Here is a 23,350-nt window from a genome sequence, read left to right as displayed (position 1 = left end):
TGGATGTGGATATTGGAAAACCAATGAGGTGGATTATAGCAGACCAGTTACCACAATTTGTTGCTGAGCAGTCATCCCTACTTCCTATCTGTACTCAGATTCTCTTTGGGGAGTCTCCTTTCCAGCATTCTGTGTCATTAGGGTGCTGGGTGCTTTACTGCATTTTGGTGTCTGCCACCCCCTGGAGCTGAGAATATAACTCCCTCTCATTCCCTTGGCTCCTACTCATTTCCAAGTTGGTTTTCCAGGCTTCTTATAAACCTGAGAGCTCCTAATGGACTTTTTATAAACTTCACTTTTTGCTCCAGTTAGCTAGAGTCAGGATCTACTGACGGGGAAGCCAAGTGCCCTAACTGACTAGCCACTGTCGGGGAGGCACTGTGCTGGGTGTCTTGGATATACTGTCTCAACAATTCTCACAGTCACCTACAGTCTCCTGGGAAAGCTAGGTGTAGAAAGGCTTAATGCTGGAAACAAGAACTGCAGAATTTGTCTCAGCCAATTAAGAGTTTAAAATGAGCCCTGTGCAGTGGCTCACGCCTGTAATCCCAGCACTTTGGGAGACAGAGTGAGAGGATTACCTGAGCTCAGGCGTTCGAGACCAGCCTGAGCAACAATGTGAGACCTCGTCTCTACAATAAATCAAAATATCAGCCGGGCATGGTGGCACATGCCTGTTGTTCCAGCTACTTGGAAGCCTTGGGCAGAAGGATCACCTGAGCCCAGCAGTCAGACTGCAGTGGCTGTGAGCGTGCCATTGTACTTCAGCCTGGGCGAGAGTGAGACTCCAACTCAAAAAAAAAAAAAAAAGAGTTTAAAATGGGGAGTGCAAGAGCCCTTATTACTGTAGGAATCAAGGGTCGGTCCTCACCAGCCAGGTGACAGGGAGGGGGAAGAAGCTGCCTGCAAGCTTTCTGTCCACAACTTTTGCCCAGGAAACAGCTCAGACCATCATCACAAATCAAGCCGGTGGTGATCTTGTCAACAAATGGTGCTGTGAAAACTATGCATCCACGTGCAAAAAAGTGAAGCTGGACCCTTACTTTACACCATGTACAAAAGTCAATTAAAAAATGAATCAGAAAAAGTGAATTGAAGACCTAAATTTAAGAGTTAAAACTATATAACCCCAATAATAAAATATAGGTGAAAATCTTCATTAACTTGAGGTAGGCAATAATTCCCTAGTATGGCACCAAAAACAAAGGGGAAAAAATGATAAATTGGATTTTACCAAAATTAAAAACTTTTGTGCATAATAAAATGATACTATTAAGAGTAAAGGTGAGGTGTGTTGGTTCATGCCTGTAATCCCAGCACTTAGGGAGACTGAGGCAAGAGGATTGCTTGAGTCCAGGAGTTCGAGACCAGCTTGGGCAATATAGCAGGACCTCGACTGCACAAAAAAATAAAAAAATTAGCCAGGGGTGGTGGTGTGTACCTATAGTCTCAGCTACTTGGGAGGCTGAGATGAAAGGATTGCTGGAGCACAGGAGGTCGAGGCTGTGGTGAGCAATGACTGTGGCACTGCACTCCAGCCTGGGCAACAGAGTGAGTCTCCAGCTCAAAAAAAAAAAAAAGAAAAGAAGAAAAAAAAGGTACAAAGGCAACCCACTGAATAAGAGAAGATATTTGTAAGTAACATATCCGATAAGGGATGAATATTCAGAATATATAAAGAACTCCTAAAACTCAACATATACAAAAAAAAAAAAAACCACACAATTAAAAACTGCCCCCCCCAAAACCCTTAAATAGACATTCTCCAAAGATATACAAATAGCCAATAAGCACATGAAAAGATGTTCAACATTATTAGTCATTAGGTAGATACAAATCAAAATCACGAGATACAATTGCACACCCATTAGAATTAGGTTAAACAAACAAGCGGAAAAATAAGTGTTGGTAAGGATGTAGAGAAACTGGAACGCTAGTACATTGCTGGTGGAATGTAAAATACAGCTGCTGTAGAAAAGACTGGGCGATTCCTTAATAAGTTGAACGTAGAATTACCACATGACCTGGCACATCCACTCCTAGAGATAAACTCCAAAGAATTGAAAATGGACTAAAGATTTCACAGCAACATTAGTCACAGGAGCCAAAAGATCGAGGAAACCCAACTGTTTATCAGTGTACACATGGATAGAGTGTTTGTACCTATGAGGGAATATTATTCTGCCATAAAAAGTAATGAAATTCTTATACACACTACAACATGGATGAACCTTGAAAACATGATGCTAAGTGAAATAAGCCAGATACAAAAGGCCAAAAGGCCACATCATGTACAGCAGGCCCTTGAATAATGTTGTTTGGTTCAGCATCATTTTGTTATGTTGATGAGAAAAAAAAAAATCCATTCCTGACAGGGGCCACTGTCTGTGTGGCATTTGCATGTTCTCCCCAGGCCAGTGTGGGCTTTCCCTGGGAACTCATTTTTTTTCACATCCTAAAGATGTGCACATTAGGTGAAATGGAGTGTCTACATGGTCCCAGTGCCAATGTGGGGGTGTGATGTTGTCCTGTCCAGGGCTGGCTCCTGTCCTGGAGCCTGAGCTGCTGGGACAGGAACCGGCCACCCGCAACTCTGGAGTAATTGGGTAAATAATTATCTTGTTTTTATTAATCTTTCTTAAATGTATGGACAGTTCACATTTATTTCAGTGTTTAATAGTAGAAGTGTTTGGGGTCTTTAGAAGTTTGGTGATACAATCATGATCAGAAATATGCCACAGGAATTTTACTCTTGTTTATTTCAAATAGCCCATGGTAAAATTGGTTTTGTTATTTGTTGTTTTGCTTAAGGTTGCAGTTTCCAAGAACTTACTGACATTAGGAAAGACTTGTACTGTTATATGGAATATATGTTTATGTTATATGAAGTATGTGGAGTAGGCAAGTTCCTAGAGACAGAAAATAGAATTGAGGTGACCAAGCTTAGACAGGAGGGGAGAATGAGCAGTTATTGCCTAATGGGGCAGAGTTTCTGTTTGAGATGCTGAAAAAATTCTGTTTACAGTAGATAATGGTGATGGTTGTGCAACATTGTGAATGGACTTAATGGTACTGAATTGTACACTTAAAAAAAGGTTAAAATGGTAAATTTTGTTATGCATACTTTACGACAGTAAACACAAATTTTGTCAAAAAAGTAATAAAGCACATAATAAAGCAAAAAAATAATAACCCCCAAGTGGGGTCTTCCTTGAGAAGTTCATTCTGGTGGCTAATATTGACTACAGATGTTTGGAAAAAAGTATTTTGTTTTTCCCAACGTTCAGAATTTATTTTTTTTGGTACAGGTTATTTTAAATTATGATGGGAGACAAACCTAGTAAATTTTAACTATTAATATTCTTCAATTTATACAATAACCCATCTCACTGATATTTGTGTCTTTCCCCTGCCTCAAAGAAAATGATTAGAAAAACTGTCACCTAACTCAGAGGTTCCAGGTGGTCTTACTTAGAATTCAGACTCTGTAGCAAACATAGATTTCACTTTGGTGGTCCCAGAAGCAACTTGGAGATAAGGAGGCATTATCAAGAGACAGAACCAAGGCCCACTTCTGCAGATTCCTGCATGAACCTCTCATGGGAGCAGCTCTGCAGGGAGCACATTTCAGGGTTAGTGACAGCAGGAGTTTATTTATTGAACATTCCTTAGTGATTCTCCTCGGCAACACTGGGAGGGAGAGCAGAAGCAGGGGAAGATGAAGCATCTAGCAGGAGAGTAGAGCCCCCTCTGTTTTTGTTTGCTTGTTTGTTTGGTGACCGCTTATTTTCAGAGAATTTCCACTCTAAAGAATTACATTCACAAAGAAGACATTATTGTTTACCTTGTGTCCTAGCCACACCGGGCGTGGCTACTGTTTTAGCATGGAAGGAAGGAGAGCACATTGGGTGCAGGAAGCTTTCTGATAAAACCAAGGGTCTTGCAGTGTTTTTGCCTAAATTACCATACACAGAATGAATGGATTTGTGTAACACGTTTAGAAACACCTAAATAATATGGACATAATTGTATGTCTTACAACGGTCACATCAGAAATAAATAACTTGGGGGCACTGTTTCACAATGGTTTTTAAATTATAAAATGTACACTGTCCATTGTGAAAAACTTGAAAAATGTGGAGCATGACAAACTGTCAAATTCTCAAATGACTTTAGCCCTCATCCCACCTGAAGGTCAGCATCACTGGGCTAAGCACAAACAGGAAATCCCCCAACAGTGGTCACAGCCTCTGATCCCACGTACTGTCTCAAAGTGCACAGTTCAAATCAGACCACGTCTCCCTGGCACATGATGGTCAGATGCCAGCCAGACCATGGTTGTGAAGTACATTTTCCACTGTGGACTCATAGGTCTGCCAGAGCCTTGGCCAAGTCTCTCTACAGTCCTTATCTCTTCCAGAACACTCCATTCTGGTGGAGGATGGTATAGGTGAAATTTCCTTACTGGGCAATCCGCCGGAATTATTGAGACAAAGTTTGGGGTGTCACTGCACTGGGTGCTGTATCTGGGAAGGACAACTTCTCCATGTCTTATTAAAATAATCTCACTGGATTTGAGAGATCAGTCATGTCTACTCCTAACTGGGCCCACTCAGCGAACGCCCTTTTCAAGAAAGGACACAGAAAGTAGCCTTTTTCTTAGGGATGTACCTTTACCTAAACCTAAACTCTCAGCCCCCTTAGGGGACTGGAGTGGAGAAAGTTCCTGGAGAGGCCAGTATTATTATGGTCTCTGCTGCCTTCTCTACCTGATGCTTCTTTCCATCGGCTCACTTGTTTCCTCTGAAGGTAAACTCTTCCTGCTGAGCTCTGCCTAAGCGAATCCACCCACACCCTCATCTTTGGGTGGTGCTGCTTCTCCACAGACGCACAGATGCAGGAACACTGACCTGATGATTACGAGCACTTACAATGGTCCCATAGCCTCTGTTACCAGCAGTCATCTCAGATAGCACAGTTCACTTAAGACCACGACTCCTAGCACACGGGACACCCACCTCATTTTCTGCAGACACACACACATGCAGTCTCCAGCCATCAAAGATACACTGGGCTCCGCAGCAGTGATTAGGGTTGTTCACAAATGTTCTGGTTTGTTCTCTCAGGTCCTCCTGAACTTGCATGTGACTTGCTCTGGACAATGAAACAATCCAGATTGGGAGAACAGCCAGAGCAAGTACCTGTAAGAACCTAGGGTTTGAGTGAGACAGGTGTGTTTTGGGGACAGCCAGGAGACCGGTGTGGCTAAAGCAGAGTGAAGGAAGTTGAGTCCAAGAGGTCACAGGGACCAAATTAGAGGTGGCTTTGTAGGCCCCTATAAGGACTTTGGCTTTCTCTTAGTGAAACTGGAGCCATGGCAAGGATTTGAACAGAGGAGTGAATTGATCTGAGTGGGGACAAGGGAGGAAGCAGGGATTCACTGGGAGTGAGGGGAGTAACTTTGAATTGAACCTTCCAACTTAACTTTCACTGCTGAAGGATTTCTGTTTTAGTCAACCTGCCTTCCTTAAAATTTTTTTGAGACAGGGTTCTCTGTTGCCCAGGCTGGAGTGCAGTAATACAATCATAGTTAACTGCACTTTGAACTTCTGGGCTCCAACACTTCTACTGCCTTAGCCTCCCAAGTAGCTGGGACTACATACAGGGGTGCACCACTGCCCCTGGCTCATTTTATTTTTAGTTTTTGTAGAGATGTGTTCTGGCTATGTTGCCCAGGCTGGTATCAAACTCCTAGGCTCCAGTGATCTTCTTGCCTCAGGCTCCCCCAGTGTTGAGATTATAGATGTGAGCCATGGTGCCCAGCCTGAAGGATTTTTAAAGCTTCCCAGGTCATTCCAACTTGCTGGCAGATTGGGACTCACTACTTCAGAGAAGCCAGGGAACTGATAATAGAAATTTGTAATCCTTGGTATTAAACCTCATTTTAATTGCTTTCCTAATTAAACCTGCCTCATCCCCTTTCCCAACTCAGCCTTTATATAGAGGATGGTAAAAATATAATGGAGAGAAAAGACACATGACCAATCTACCAACCAGAGATACATTAGTGACTGCTATAAAACATAATAGTATCTAAATTAATTTCATTTTGGATTGCAGAAAAATAGAATTTCCTTAACTTTTAAAAAACACGATACCTTGTTTTTCACTTTAAAGCAAGCCTCTCTTCTTACCCTTATTATTTCTATCCTTTTCTTCTCCTCCTCCATCTTCCCGTTTCCTCTTCCCCCATTGGCCGAATAGAATGCAATCTTCACTAAATGACTTCGAGTTAAAATCTAAGAAAATTGCAGGTTCTAATACTAAAAAGTACAAGCATTTTCACATATTCAGATTTTTATCCCTAAACAAAGGATTTTTGAACTAAAGTGTTTGACATTCAATTCAAGAAACTAACTTATCAAGACAGGTCTGAGAGATTTAGAGAACCGACCATATGATGTTCAAACACGGCTACTGTATTTTCCTCATCTCCAAGTATGGAGACTTGCCCTGCAGGAAGTTTCCTTCTTGGAACTCCTGCTCCTGCTGGGATGAAGCTTTTACTGACACTGCAGTCCTGTCAGATGCCACATCCATCTGGTCACGAAGCAGGCAAACCTCCATGAAGGTCAAGTAAAACCAGTAACACTACTGACAGTCACTGTGGCATTAACCTTGAATGAGGATATGTATACATGCAGACGTAGTACACTTAAAACCGTATTGTCATTCAGCCTATTTCATATGCTGTAAAAATCAGAAAAGAGCACGTGGCAAACAGACACTTACAAAAGGCAAGGATGCAGAATTTCATGACTTCAGACTTTTTTCTAAGAGTATTTACAAAAGCCCAGAAGCAGAATGTAGTCTGGGGACCTATACATTGAAAACAAAAACAATGAAAAAAAAAGAAAAGAAAAAAGCATTTCCATTTCAAATATGAAATTCTGAGGAAGGATACCAAGCAAGCTTCCTGTGATTGAGGAATAGCAGCAGTTCCCTTGCTCTTATCAAACGCCAAGGCCTCTTCGATTTCATTAAGGATCACTGCAGCAGACTGTCTGTCTGTCTGTTGCAGTACACCAAGGCGGACAGCTATAGAAGTCAAATTTACATCAATTACCTGAAGACTTGTTTGCTATGCCTAATAACACATTTTAAAAGTCACTTCATGTGCGCTGCTACTATATCCAATCACTAGAAAATTTTATTTTCTTAGAAATGTTCTGTAAACTTTTAGCTAAAAAAATCCTTTTCAGTGGTTACTAAGCAGTTGAAAGTTCAATGGCTAAAATAATTGAGAATAACTATACTTTTATAATGATATACAGTGAATCTTTGCACAAACATTTTCTTAGTTAAATATAATCAAATATACAAACAATCCCTGAATGGTTTCAGTGTGCTAATGTAAAGTACACATATAATCCCTTTAAACCCAGAAGTCACAAACTCTTCTAGCAAAGCCTTTGATTTTTAAATACCAGACAATTTTAGTTGTTACCCAAACACAAATATGAAATTAAAAAAAAAATTTTTTTTAGAAAAAGGGCAGAATTTATAGGAGTCAGAATTTGATTGACACCTAGAACAAAGTTAGAGCCCTTGGTCACCTTTAACAAAGATATACTTCATAGAACAATTACTTTCAGATAATTCCTTAGTGATGTCTCACAGTCTGAGATGGATCCATACATCTCAATACTTCAACCAAATATTAGAAAGGGAGTCTTTACTCACCTAATTATGTGTGAAAATAAGAGGCCGAGCAAGGTGGCTCACGCCTGTAATCCCAGCACTTTGGGAGGGCAAGATGGGAGGATTGCTTAAACCTAGGAGTTTGAGACCAGTCTAGGCAACACAGCGAGACCTCATCTCTACAAAAAATAAAAAAATTTAGCTGGGTGTGGTGGTACATTGTTGTAGCCCCACCTACTTGGGAGACTGAGGCAGAAGGATAGCCTGAGTCCAGGAGGTAGTGGTTGCAGTAAGCCATGACTGTGCCACTGTACTCTAGCCTGAGCAAGAGTGAGATCTCAACTCAAAAAAAAAAATCCTTAAAATAATTTTCCCATCTTATTTCTAGTCTTTTTTTTTTTTTTTTTTTTTGAGTTGGAGTCTCACTCTGTTGCTCAAACTGGAGTGCAGTGGCCGCTCCCGGCCACCGCAGCCTCGACCTGCTGGGCTCTGGCGATCCTTTCGCCTCAACTTTCCAAGTAGCTGGAACTACAGGAACGCACTACCACACCCGGCTAATTTTTGATTTATTGTAAAAATGAGGTCTCGCCAAGTTGCCCAGGCAGGTCTCGAACCCGCGGGCTCAGGCAATCCACTCACCTCGGCCTCCCAAAGTGCTGGGATTACAGGCTGAGCCACCGAGCCTGGCCTATTTCTAGTCTTTATTATAATCATCATTTCTTTCCTGGCCACTGATGGAATAATTCGCATGCTGTCCTAATACTCAGAGCACCTATATGAACTTATGTATCACCAAACCTCACATTTGCAAATTTGTTCAAATATATACAGATTTACTTTAAAATTGTCATCCAGTTCTAAGCAGACAGATTTAAAATATAAATTAACAAGGAGAAGTACCAAATACTAACTTGCAATCTGATCATTCAAGTTTATCAGCCTGGACAACATGGTGAGAATTTGTCTCTACACACACACACACACGCCAGGTGTACATGGTGAGAATTTGTCTCTACACACACACACACACACACACACACACACACACACACACACACACACACACACACACACGCCAGGTGTGGTGGTGCATGACTTGTAGTCCCAGTTACTTGGGAGCTGAGGTGGGAGGATTGTCTGAGCCAAGATATTGAGTTTTGGCGAGTTGTGATCTTGCCACTGCACTCTAGCCTGGGTGACAGACTAAGAGCCCTACTCAAAAACAAACAAAACCAAACAATGCCCGCCCCCCCACCAAAACAAGAAAGAACAATTAATTTTTAACTGCTGATAAAAAAATAAAAATTTCAGTACTAGATAAAACTGCCAGTTTTGTAGCTCAAAAATGATCAAATACTGGAAATTTCACTGGTTCAAATTCATTTCTGGAAAACTTCTATGTCACTAATAAGGAAAGCCAGAGCTTGGGTCTGGAAGACCCAAGCCTGTACTTGAACTATAGCAGAGATATGTAGAATGTTCAGTTAATCCACTATATAGAGTACAACTACTAACATGAAACACAATTTTATAAAACGCATTTTTGATAGTCTGAATCACCTTAGATATCAGAACAAATCAATATGAATCTCATCCAGACAACACATAGCCAGCAGAGCAAAACTTCTGATCAATATTTGGTAAGTGGTTAGTTTTGTGGCCAGCAAGCAAAGTTCTCTTAGAGGGCACGTACACCAACTTTTCTAGGGGAGTTCATCAAAGGATATAGTACTTTCCAACTAGAATAAAATTTGACTTGATGGGATGTTTAATCTGAACATAATAGGGAAAAAGGGAAAAGTACTCTAATACTTTTTTCTCAGTCATGAATTAAGAAAAAAATAATGAAAATAAACAATAAAAAAAAACCCAACTAGCTTCAAGATTCAAAAGAATAAATAAAACCGAAATAAAACCACACGTACACACAAAACACCATAAAGAAAACTGCAGAATACACTTCGACAAGAGGTTCGTTACACATAATTCAAATAAATCCTTATTCAGTTCTGAGACTTGCTATCTTTGGTTATGATGCCTCATTATTGTTTTCATTACCCCATTTGACAATAAACAAAATGAACTCTTGCAGCTCCTAGAATTTCACTTTTATTAACCAGTTCAATTCTAAAATCCTTCTAATATACAGAAGCCGTAACTAGACTCATACCTAAAAAATAAGTCACTTTTAGAAATGAACACAGGATAGTTAACCAATAATCTCTGATCATTAGCTGAGGAAGTAAACACCTCCCTTCTGCATCCTTAACACACACCCATTTAAGTGCTGTTTATCTTGAAGCTCACAATATACTACAGAAACTAGGTGAGGAAGTTCTTTCCACACCTTTCCCAATTCCCAATCTCAACTCTTGAAGGCGGTAAGAAATATACCCTCTATTAGAAGACAGACAAATGGGGGTGTTCATATAAAAGAGGAAGTCTGGCTTATTTCTGGAATGTTTTCATGGAAGTGACCACCAATTCAAATTTTCTAGCTTTCAGTAAACTTACTGAAATTAGCAAGACAAGTCTAGTTCAAATTGTGACCATCAGATCTCTCAATGTAAAACTATTATCCTAAGGTCTCCCGACAGCTAATTTCAAAATTTCCAGATTTCTTGGCAAAACAAAAATGCTGCTTACAAGGTCAAACAATCATAAATACACACACATTATGCAATTGCCTGTTTATTTAGTGGCACCAGTTTTGCAAACTAGAAATTATTTCTACTTTTCATCTCATATACAATCTGCAACCATTCACAGGCTGAATGCAATTTCTTCAATGGACTTGAAAACAAAAAGTACATTCTTAAAGTTAGAACTGAATTCACATATTTTCTTTGGACCAGGAAATGATACATAGTACAAAATATACATTTATGGAATTTCTTTAAATGTTTGGATCACATAAACTGCAAAGTGGACGAATTACTGTGGAGAATTTTGTTACACATTGTGTTTAAGAAAAATATTTCTGCAATTATATTAGTCTTACATTTATAGATAAAAAATGAATCTATATATAATGCAACATGCTTTTAACATGTACATGTCTCTCCACTCATAACATTTATACAAATTAAGTGACATAAATCATTCCAAGAGCAAAATCAATCAGTATTTGGGCATTTCACTACAAACAAGATATTTTCCTGCAGATAAACTATTAAGTTAGTCAAGGGCTAACCAGGTAAGACAATGGTTTCTATGTTCCAAAGATCCCACACATGGGAATTAAATGAGCTTTAGTTGAACATCCATTTTTGGCAACAAATGCAACAATTTAATAATTTTTTTCACTGCAGTTATATTTCAGAAATCTCATTAACCCTGTGCATTGGAGGTTGTTCATGTTAGATCCTATTTTAACATACCATGTTAGAAAGTAAATACCTAATTCCTTAGAATCTCAAATGAATTAAACATTTAATGAACTTTAATATCAGAAGCTCAAAAATCTTAAAACCTGAGTGAGATGTGATAGTTAAATGTGTTAATCAGATTCTAGCCAGGCCCCCATTCACCTCCTTTTAAAGAATAAAACAATTCCTTAAAATAGACTCAAGTTATTTTTATGCCCTTGAAATATATTTATGGGCTTTGCAGGAAAAAGGATGATGCCCTATTATACTTTAGAATGGGATCTTAACTCATTTCTACTACAATATTGTACATTTTCGAGAGTTATGTATATATCATATGCATTTTCCTGGGTTAAAGAGCCCTTAGGATTCATCAGTCTCAAAGGGACTGTGACCCCAAAAAGTTAAGAACCAATGCTAAAATGAATTTGTGCCATTTACTGTACCTAATTAGGAAGTAATTAATTTTGTTCTGTAGCTACCCAGTCTTTTACACAAATGTAACTTAACTTTAGATAGTACCATACAAATGTACATATTACTATATATAGTCATACATGGGATGATCAGGAGGACTATGAAAAATAAAAATAAAAACTCTAAACAATTTTTCTAAACATTTAGTCTAATGAGAAAGCTGTTAGTTGGAAATTGGGTTTTGGAGCAATGAAAAGAAATGAAAGGTTGGGTTTTAAAGAAACATTGCATTTACTTTTCTCGTTTGTTTTTATGTTGAAGAATCAGCAACTTTGATCATGAACTTCCTTGTTGGAAAAACCAAATTATCTGAAGCAGCAAAGGTTGATTCTTGCTGGCTCATGTGACACAACAGTTTTTAAAAATGTACAGCCAGGTCCCAGGAAGACTTTTCTATGGTTCATAAAATAAAAAGTGATCCTCTCTCCCACACCCTGCCATTGCCCCAGACCTCCATGTCCCCAAGTTTTCTTATTTTCAGCCCAGCTTCACAAAGTATTAATTGGCCTTGATGAGGTAATACACAAAGCTTTCTTGCTCAAGAAAATGGAACTGGCCTGTTTCTGATGGAAAAAGAGAACAGCAAGAAGGAAGGAGAGGAAATGAGAGCAACATTTCATGCAGGAAAGGGAAGGAAAAAATGTCACTTTGTTGTTACATTAACTTAAACAAGTCTTTTTCTCTATCTCATAAAAGTACAAGTTGTCAACCACAATTTCAATGCCATCTCAGTTTATCTAATTAGCACTCCTATCTGCTGGTAATATCAATAGAACAGTGAGAGCAGAGGCCACTAGCTTAATATATACAAAGCAGGTAAAAGGGAAATAATCTGTGTTGAGGTGAACAAAATTGGAAAGTATTCATTTGACCTAAAAGTGGAACTTTCATCGTTTCTATAGAGCATTTTGACTATCTGTAATAACTAGCACTTAACTAAGACATTATTTTGATCAACAAAATACAGTATCATACATTTTAAAAATGTATTCTTAAATATTTCAAGCATATTCCAAAGTAGTATACAATTTAAAACAAATACAAACCAAAACACATGGCACATTATTGAAGGAAATACAGTAAAATTAAGCTTCTAATTTTTTAAACTGTAAAGAAGACTTCCTAATGCCTAAAAGAAAAACTAATTTGAAGACTAGATACTCAATGAAAAAACGGTCATTTCACTAGCAGTATCTGTAAGCAAAAGTATATAAAACTCTTTAAGGTCCCTTCAAAAACAAACAAAAAAACCTCAAATGAGAAATATTTATATACTAAAATATTTACATATCATTGCTAATGCCAAAAGTTGTATACATAGCAAAGTCTGAACTAGAAGTATATACTATGAAATTCAAAATTAGAAACCAAAAAAAAAAAAAAAAAAGGAAAAAGAAAAAGCAGTACCCAGTTTTATCAGTTTACTTTCAGAAATCACAAGTTGAATTTCCAGATGAATCTGTCCAGTAAAGATGGACAGTTAAATTATTTTAAAGTATTAAAACACATGGTAATCATTTGGTTAAAATTGGATATTAACACTGGCAATATGTCATAAAGAACACTGAGTTCTTCTAAATAAGTTTAGCTAGGAATGTTTATATTTTTCAATGCTGTAAATTCAAACCCACATGCATTTCCATGGTTGGAGAATTCTACGAAACCCATCACCTATTCCCCTGACTTCCTGCTGTCCACAGGAAGAATAATGGCGATTCGTTCCCAAAGGGCAATCAAGCACACTGAATTGAATTAAGCCTCATCACTCCAATTTTATTTTTATGCTGAGCAAAAACTTTTTTTTGAATGACATTTTTAACTTTAAGAGAGAAGACACTAAACAGAAGAAAAGTTTTCAGGTGAATAAAGAACGAACAAATGAGTTCTTTAAGGCAGGGGCTTGCCTTGTTCAGGTAAGTACCTGGCAGACAGTAGGTGGACAATAATTATTTCTCTTCATAAGTGATCCAGTTAATAATATTCACATATACTAGATTATCAATCCTGCCCAAATGTAAACTCCTTGAAGGTAAGGACCTATTCATTTCTTTATAGTTCCAAGGTGCTTAGCCTAAAACAGTGTTTTACAGGTAACACTTCAAACATTTTGTAAAGAAAAAAACAACTGAGTTCTTAGCTGGAATAACGTATGATCAAATGGATGCTCACTAAAAGTACTGCTGTAATTCAGATTGTTTGAATTACATAACTATTCTTTAATCCAAATTTCTTAATGTTATAAAGTTAGTATAAAAATTAAGTGACTAGAGCAGTTGCACAGTACTCTAGAAGCAAGTTAATGCACTAAAACTAAAAATATGTCTGAGATACTTCTAAAACTGAATAAGAAAAGTATCACTTTGATTTTTTTTAAGTTAATGCTAATATTGAGAATTGCTTTTGTTTATCTATAAAAGTACATTCCCCAAGAAAGGGGAAATTCGGAGAGCCTACCTTGTCTAAGAGATCAGTGAAATTTTTTAATGTTAGGGTAAAAAGAGCCTGCTATATAAAACTGAACTTCATATTAAAAGTAGCAAATAAGACATTTAAATGAAAGTATACTTTGAATACTATATTATCATTACACAAGAACGTTTTCCCTCCAAAGAAAAGAACATAAAACACATCAGACATTTTTGAGGCATTGCCCTGAGATGCTAATTAGCACAAAAAAGGGGTGGGTGTCAAGAATTTAAGTGGTACAAAAATGAAGTGCACAAGAGGGTGCAAAAGTGCCTTTAAAAGGTGTGGTTGGTTCTCCCCCACCACCATTACCCCACAGGAATCGGGAACATACTTTGTCTGCTGTTATAATGTATACTTCCTTCCTGTATTTTTTACAATGGAAATTTATCACTAGTATGGCAGTGCTGACTCATGTGGAAAAGATTTAGTCTTCTTAGATCACACTTAAGTACAGTTTTCTATCACTTCCAAGTCTAATTTCAATACTAATAATTTTAACAGAGGAATATCTTAATTTCCTCCTTTTTGTTTAAAAACTCTTAAAAAAAAGCTCTAAATATGTTGTTATGGTTTGAAATATAGCTTTCCATCACATATTCTACTTGTGATTTAAGTTTTGTATCTCACAAGATTACACAGTCCAAAGTTATGAAATTTATGGAACTAAAAAATTAAGGAACTGGCTTGTTATAATAGGGATTTTGCTTTCAGTACTAGTATGTTTGGTAATCAATCTATACTAGAAGCACTGGTATTCATTAAATGTAAACCTAGATGCTTGCAAAACCATAACTTAGAACATTATCATACTTCGCACTCTACCACAGATTTAGACATTAAGCATTTATTATAGGTACGGAATTGGTTCTGTAATTCCAACTGTTATGAATTTCTAAATATAAATAGTATTTCAGTTTTTCTTCACTCATGCTGTATTAAGATATAAATTAAATACAATTAAGTTACATTTAAACACCTCACAAAATAAGAGGGATAATGGAAAGATTTTGCTGGTATGTAACTACTTGAATCTGAGACACTTCACATTACTTTTCTCACTACTCCCCTAACTTTACATTAGTTTTAAGGCTATATATACAAATATGTATATTTCCAAGTTAGGGAAAAAACAAATATAACAAAATGAATTATACTAGCTTTTATACACAAAGTTTTGATTTTGAATTCAATGTTGTATTTTAGTATTACATTTTAATAGTTTTCTAAGTGGGGAACCTGCCTACTGAATTATTAAATTACATGGTGATAAATACAATAGTCAACTTAAAGAGACAAAAATACAGAAGGGCACAGAACAGTAGTCTTTTCGGTGTGACAGATTTTAAAATTACTTTCACATGCTTAACCAGAGGAATTTAAGCCTAAATTAAATTAGGTTATTTTTATATCTACAATTCCTTAAGCTTTGAAAGTTATTTGTAAAGGCCAACGGCTAAATATTATCAACATGCTATATTTCAAATCACAAATACATCTTAACCACTTGGATTCTAAAGACAAGGGCCAATTAAAAATCACAGGCGCGCAAACACACACACACACACACACACACACACACACACACACACACACACACCTATCATAGAGTGTTAGATTGTCAAACTCTGACAATTACTTTAATTAAACAGTAGGCAAATTCAAGCTGATGCACATCTTAATGAAAAATAAGCAGCCCGAAAGAAACCTATTTAAAAGATAGATTAAGGAACAACAGAGACTAAATCTTTTAGTCTTTTGAATGGAAGGGAAACAGTTCCATCTATGCCTTCAGAAGTAACAGTATTGTCCAATTAAAAGAGACTAACATCTTTCCCTATGAGAAACATCTCATACAATGGCACGGTGTTTTAAAAGGGTGGGGTAAAAGAGGAATTACACATACATGATTAAATTTCTTATTTGTTAAATCAAGCTTTATTGATAAAATGGAATTCAGAATATCTTACTAGGAACAGCAGCAGGCCCAGCCAATCATGATAGCAAAAATGTGGCAGTCTCCTACTATATGTAGGAAGCTGCTGCTTATCAATTAGTAATTAAGTGTAAGGACTTGTAAAAGAGGTGCAAAGAATCAAGGCATTTTAGCCCCAAGATTGATATTCTTATGAATATAAAGTATTACCTGCAATACTCATGGCAACAAGGAGGGAACATCCTGAAAGACAGTTAAATGAAGGGACTGGCTTTATCAACAATGCCAATCCCCCTACCAAGAATATTAAAATAGTTTTCAGTAACTCCTTGGATGTCCAGCTTTGTAAGATTTTGAAATTATTCTCCATAATCATGTGCATGTTTAAGCATCTAGCTGATGTGGCTGCTGCTCTCCCTGTCCCAACTCCAAGTCCAAACAAACATGACTTGAAAGGGCTATATGTGTTGCATCACACAACAAGCCAAACATTTCTTGTAACTTTGATAGTGATTTAAAGCAGTTCATAATTAAATATGAGCATTTTGTACAAGGACAATTACACTTTACAAAAAAACAAAATCATACAACAAAAATTGCTGGAGTCTGATTTACAACATGAATTATGGTTTGAAATCACGTTTACATAGTCTTAAATTTACAAAAAAAAAATCAGTTCTGGGCTAGTTGTTGTACTGCTGAAGTTCTCTGGTGTAATCATTTTCACCCATGTCATATCTCCTTCCTTAAAGTTGAGAATGGATGTTAAAAGGTTCAACAAAGTTGAGCTGTATTCTCCTTTGGAGGTGAACGTAAACTCCATGGCTAGATGAGCAGCTTTACCACATATCATCAGTTGACGTAGAGTCCTTGATACAAGGAAATAAACAAAACAAGCAACTAAATTAAAGCTTAGAGATGCCAAAATACACTAATTCTGGACAATGCAAAAAGATATGATTTTGTAGAGTTGACTTGTAGAATATAAACTTTAAAAAAGTATTTAAGTATGTATATGTATATATGAAATAGCAATATTTAATCTGTTCAACCCCCTTTTTTTTTGATTTTTGGAAAATATTTGAAATATGGTTTTTATGGTGAGGTTGACCAAATGTATTACTAAATCAAATCTAAAAAAGGAATTTTTTTCTTTGATAAATCCAATCTATTTTAGAACATCACTTTTATAAACTTTTATTGCATCTGAAAAGATCAAGAGCCTAAGTAATATGAGATCTGAGGCAACTTCATAATGCAACACATAATTTTTGCCTAAATAATTTTAAGTTACCACTTTTAAAAATAGACATCATAAAACAGAATTGCAATAGAAAATTTAAGAATATGGCATTCTAATGGCTATCTATATAAACAGAATTCTCTTAATATTTAAATGAAGTATATATTTCAGAACTCTAAATAAAAGCTATTTAGTAGGGACAAACATCCTGAAGTTCTGTTGCAGCTATTTACCGAACACAGAATAATTCAAGATTCTGAGTAAAGAGATACTATTCCCAACTTCAAAAAACAATTAGTGGGAGCAAACCTTCTGAAGTTGATTGCTTGTAGAGGCTTAAAAAATACCAGAATAATTAAAAAAGACTTTCTTCTTTTTTGAGAGAGGTGGCCACTCACCATGATTATGTCCTCAATCACTAGAACTGTGATGCAGGCAGAGATCAGAGCAAGCAGAATTCAAAGCAATCAATTAGGGATGTGTGTAAGAGAATGGGTACAGTGAACAGCTCTGCAAAAACAGGTAGGAAGGATATGCATTGAGAGTGGAGGGGAAGGGAAAGCAGAGGGAGCTAAAATGCTACTTACAGTATCATCATTTTTGTAAGGATTCAGTCTATTATAAACGGCTTCAATTACATTCCGCCTAAATTTAAAAAAATGCAGAAAATTAATTCTTCAGAAAGCACAACACTGCTTAATAAATCATAGCCAGGTGTTCACTAAAATTTCAAGTATAATCTTACATTTTAAAATTATTCTAATTCTATCTCTTGCTGAAAATAAGTGAGCCATACATTAAGATGTTTAGGCCCCTATGTTAAAGCAGATGTGAATTTACTCTCAAATAACATTCTACCACTCAGCTAATAGATGGCTAGAAGTCATGGTTTTCAAAAACAACAGTGTATATGGTCTACTTCTATTTGAACTGGCTTCAGTGATTATGAGTCAGCAATGGCAATGCTGTTCTTAACACTAACATATACAAGAGTTGCAACTTAGTTTTGAAGTAGAAGTAACTTCATCATCTGCTGTAGTCAAAATTTCAGATATATCTTATATTTAAATTTCTACTTTTCTTAATACCCTTTTTAAAAGCTCTATTAAAGCTGAAATGTCAAATACAGCATTTCCAGATTTCCTTGACAAGTCCAGGAATCAATTTTTGAGTAATATTTTATTAAAAATCTGTAGTGGTATTTATACATTATAGCCTCCCTACTTCCAAAATTGATTTGAAACAATTTTACAGATAGTTATTTCATAGAAAAGCGTATGTTAAAAAAAAGTTTTCAAGAAATTAAAGCTTCAAACAGGAACTTTTACAGTCACTATTCAGCGAAATGATTACAGAGAACATGGCTACACTTGCAAAACACAGTGAAGAATCAAGGAAATTAGTTAACAATATCTTTGTAGGTTGATTACAAGGGGTAAAAATAGGTAAAAATATTTTAAGCACTGAATTAGAAAACTGCTTGAATTCTCCACTTTAGTTTATTATGTAAAGATGTACAAATTAGTCCAGTTCTACGAACTAAAGTAGAAAGGAAAAAAGACAAGAAATGTTTTCTCCTATCTGTCTTGGCATCAAAAAACTAGCTAACCAGCAATCAACAACCAAGAACATTGGTAAAATCAGATACAGAAACATGTCCCAGATGAAGGAAGAGAATCTGTGGGGTGTTAAATTATCCAGGGATTGACAAAATCAAATTACAATACTATTGATAATAACACTTAGAATTCTGTGGTGCTACATAATTTAGTTTAAAAACTTATTTCACTGTATTATCTCATTTATGCTCTGTAAGACAATCAATGTCACCCAAGCTTTCACAAAAGACAAGGCTCAGTGTAATTAGTGATATTCTGGTATCTATTCTGATATCTATTCTAAACAAGCACTAAGTATCCTAATACTAAAAAACACTGAAATCACAAGTTAACTATTTTAAAACACAGATAATTGCATCAGTTTAGAAATTAGGAAAACACACATTTGATCAATGGATGCTTAACATTTTTATAAACTGATGTAAAGCATAAAAGCATATCAAAGGTAACTTACTTGCTTGCCAATTCACCCCCTGGTGGGAGGCTGGGGATGTTCTCACTCGCTAATGTGCGCATCACATGGACTAAGTCAGGGACGCCTTCCCCCTGCTTCTTTATGATTTCTGGGAATCAGAAGTACTTTTTTTGTAAGTGTTATCCGAATTTAATTAAAAGAAAACTGAAACAAAGATAACTTAGGTTTTTAAAGATGGCATTTACTACATCTGAGATTTTCTAAACTGGTATTAAAAAAAATCAGGTTGACCTTTGAAAATTTGTGACAAAGGGAAGACAAAATTATACAAAAGACTGACTTTAAAGAATAAAAATAATTAAGATAAAAATGTGAAAATAAAAAATTTCATGTTAAATCAACATATTACTTAACCAGGGTTGTGTGTGCAAATGACAATATCCTTTCTTAAGAGCTAACTAGTTATTTCTGAGATCACTCCTCTATTTAGATTGGAAACATGTTTCCTGAACTTCGCCCTACACAATATGTTGCATAGATTAAAAAATTTTCAGATGAAAAAAACCCCCTTTAAATAAAGGGGAATGTATTGATTTTATGCTAAACCAAATTATTTTTACACGTATATTTGTATTTGCAAAATGATACTTAAGTAGCATGCACAGGTTAGGTTATGTATTTCAACATCACTTTCAGCTTAATTTTTCTCTAAGGTATCTTTAACCAATATACTGTATGGATATATAATACCAATTCCTTCGTTTATTAATTGAACAAAGCCTTGAATAGAAAAGGTCTAAATTTCTTTACAAAATGCTTAAAAACAGAAAGCTTTGATAAACCATACAACTGCATTTAAAATAATTACAAAACATCCAGTTATTAAATGGGCATAGTGATAAGATCTGCAGTTTTGTCATGTGGATGCATACTCTTATTGTATCACAGAATATCAAAAATTATTAATAGGTTCTTACAAAGAACTCTACTATTCACTTTAAGTACAAGTCACTTGCAGCTTTAGCACACTCTCCATGCAAATTCCAGCCAAAGGTATTTGTAAGTTATATTGTTCAAGTTTTGTTCAGTTTTTGTTTTCGATGTTTATAGTTAAGAAATGGTATTTTTTTGGTCATCATTAGGATAAGAAATGATCATCCTATTTCTCAATTTATAAATACCTTTGAAAATAACAGTGCATATAAAAATATTGCATCCTTTGATCAAGTCTAAGCCTCATCCATAATATTTCTTTAAATGGTTCAAACTGTCCTTTTAGAATAAAGGCCAAATTTTTACCATCTATTATTTTTTGCCTTTTTTTTTTTTAAAAAAAAAACAGTCTTAAACCTGAACAAAAAGCAAGGATCTCAGATTTGGTTTGCCAAATTCCTTTATTGTATAATCTTTAACATCTAGTATATTTGTTCTACATGGTTCTAGTGCTGGAAATCTGCTGTACAAAAATAAAGGGATTTGATATTTACCTAAACTGCACATTTTCACAGTCTAAAACTGTAATACACTCAATATACAGTCTCTGCTAAGCCAATACAATTATGTGGATAGGTAACTAGATACAACAGAAATGAACGGTGATGATAAATTCAATCAATGATGGTTTCAAGTCTAAAAAAACATTAATGTTAGGCTTTAAAAACAGTTAATAACTCATGTTCCACATGGGACAATCCATTTAAACTATCTGATCATTAGTACTACACTAGCCTTGCTTCTTACTGCTTTCAAAACATAAAAGAAATCTTTAAAAATATTCCTTTAATTTTTCTTGGACTATAACTTTTAGTTAGCCTTGTAAAAAGACTGAATGCTTTTATAAAGAATATGCATATTCGAGGATCATGTTTCACATAAGTACATATAAACACTTTCTGCTCCTCTCCACACCCCTCCAAGTCTGAGGTATTCTATCAGTTATATCCTAATTAGCAACTTTAAAGATTAGGTAGTTAGTAGCAAAGTTTTAAAAAATATATACAAAAAATATAACATAAATTGGCTTAGAAAGACCACAAACTTAATAGCAATATAGTTTAAATTATAAGCTGAATCTCACACACCGAGAGTAAAATATTTAGAAGGGGGATAATAGGAGTTAGGAGAGCTGGAAAGACTTTGTCTTTTCCTATGCTGTGGACAGAGAAGTCAAAATGTTCAAAGCAAATGAAATGAGGTTTAGTAGGTCACAGCACTCTAGCGAAGACATGTATTTAAAGAAAGAAAGAAAAAAAGATATTTGGTGCTTGCTTTGGAAGTATTTTTCACTGAGGACATACAACTTTTACAATACAAACAGTAACATTCTATGTTTTTAAATAGCAGCAGTTTAAGTTAATATGTTTCTTCTCTAACTGCAGTCTCATCAAATCTGAGCAAAAAGTACCATATTTAATTTATGACAATCTCCAACTGAATGGTACAAGTATAACACTTTAACATATCAAAAATATTGAGTATCAATGTAAACTGTTCAGGTGTCAACTCTTGCTTGATAATAAGTAATATGAAACTTAATACGGTAACAAAATTATCTAAAATGAATGTTTCATAATTTCACTTTAAATTCAGAGTGCACACTAAAAAGAAAAGCAGCGATTTCTAAAATTTGATCCCATTCATAGTAAAACTATTAAAGTACGTATTTCTTTAAACCAATAAAAAAAATATATGCCCAAGTCACTTTAAAGTGCCAGTACATTAAATATCAACATATCCCTATACATATTATTCTTTCAGTTTCATATTTTTCCACTAATCAATAGTTTGAACCAATGATTGTAGTATCCTACATATAATTTTACCATATTATTTATAAATAACTTATATTGAATGATTAATTTAAAATATTAAAATTCCAAGATTCTTGGTAATAGTGAGGAAACAACCTCATTGAATAGTACATTCAATGAAAGAAATAATAAATAGTACAAACATATACTAGATATATCACTATAAAGTGGGGGAGGGCAATAGAAATAAAATAGCTCTAGACAGTACTGAAAATAATAACCAATCATGAATCAAATATCAGCCTAATATAATTGGTATTAAGCAGTAAAAAGGGAAAAAATTAAAGTGAATATTAATTTTAACAATGTAGGCACAGTGGGATGTTAATAGTGTGGTAGGTCAAGGTTTGTATGCTATTAGAGGTCTTTAACGTGCACATTAATTACATTGGGAGCCCCAAATGCATTTTAACCCTATTAAAGTTATGTCAAGTTTTTCTGCTTATAGAAACTGCATGACTTACACACTTATTGTATATGTAACTGAAATTCTCTGTGGAGGTTTAATGTTTATACCAAGTAGCAGCTGCATCAAAGATCATCTAAATTTTTGAAAAATATTTAAAGGTATTATTACACTTGAGAGGTACAAACATCTTTCTAATTGTTTCAAAGTAATTTGAAAAATTATAAGAAATATACTCCTGGAATTCTCAATTTATTTCTTAATCTTGCTCAGCAGTTATATTTATGCCAGGTAGAGAACTATTCTGTTTTCTTTTTTTTTTGAGTTGGAGTCTCACTCTCGCCCAGACTGGAGTGCAGTGGCCGCTCCCGGCCACTGCAGCCTCGACCTGCTGGGGTCCGACAATCCTTTCACTTCAGCCTTCCAAGTAGCTGAAACTACAGGTGCGCGCTACCATGCCCAGTTAATTTTTGATTTATTGTAGAGATGAGGTCTCGCCAAGTTGCTTGGGCGGGTCTCGAACCAAGAGTCCGGCCAACTCTTCTGTTTTCTATTCAGTTCTATCTTGTTTAAGTGAGACAGTTTATGGCTGAGGCAAGAAGCTTTGAAACAGTTTAAAGCAAATTTTTAAAAACTGTGGCATGTGAAAGTTGTTGATAATCAGGCTGTGACCTTCAAGTTATCAAAAAAAAGTATTAAGATTTAAAATTCAGCCGGTCTCGGTGGCTTAGCCTGTAATCCCGCGCTTTGGGAGGCTGAGGTGAGTGGATTGCCTGAGCCTGCGGGTTCGAGACCCGCCTGGGGAGGTGAGATCTCATCTCTACAATAAATAAAAAAATCAGCCGGGCATGGTAGCGCGCGCCTGTAGTTCCAGCTACTTGGAAGGCTGAGGTGGAAGGATCATCGGAG

At 35.8% G+C, this 23,350-nt stretch overlaps 1 protein-coding gene across 2 annotated transcripts in view; it reads right to left on the bottom strand.

Annotated features, from left to right (window-relative positions):
• Positions 1-15,927: 15,927 nt before the first annotated feature.
• PPM1A (protein phosphatase, Mg2+/Mn2+ dependent 1A) overlaps positions 15,928-23,350 on the bottom strand; it is a 56,332-nt gene continuing 48,909 nt past the window's right edge. For both annotated transcript variants that reach the window (XM_021719151.1, XM_008071277.2), the window contains 3 exons: positions 19,265-19,373; positions 17,779-17,836; positions 15,928-16,817 (listed from right to left, as the gene is read on the bottom strand). In XM_021719151.1, the coding sequence (XP_021574826.1) occupies positions 16,788-16,817; positions 17,779-17,836; positions 19,265-19,373 (197 nt within the window). In that variant the 3' untranslated portion in view covers positions 15,928-16,787. The remainder of the gene's footprint in view (positions 16,818-17,778; positions 17,837-19,264; positions 19,374-23,350) is intronic.

The sequence above is a fragment of the Carlito syrichta genome, unplaced genomic scaffold (assembly GCF_000164805.1).
Source record: "Carlito syrichta isolate Samal-C Ts95f unplaced genomic scaffold, Tarsius_syrichta-2.0.1 Scaffold314271, whole genome shotgun sequence".
NCBI classification, from domain to species: domain Eukaryota; kingdom Metazoa; phylum Chordata; class Mammalia; order Primates; family Tarsiidae; genus Carlito; species Carlito syrichta.
This window is presented reverse-complemented; position numbering and strand designations above follow the sequence as displayed.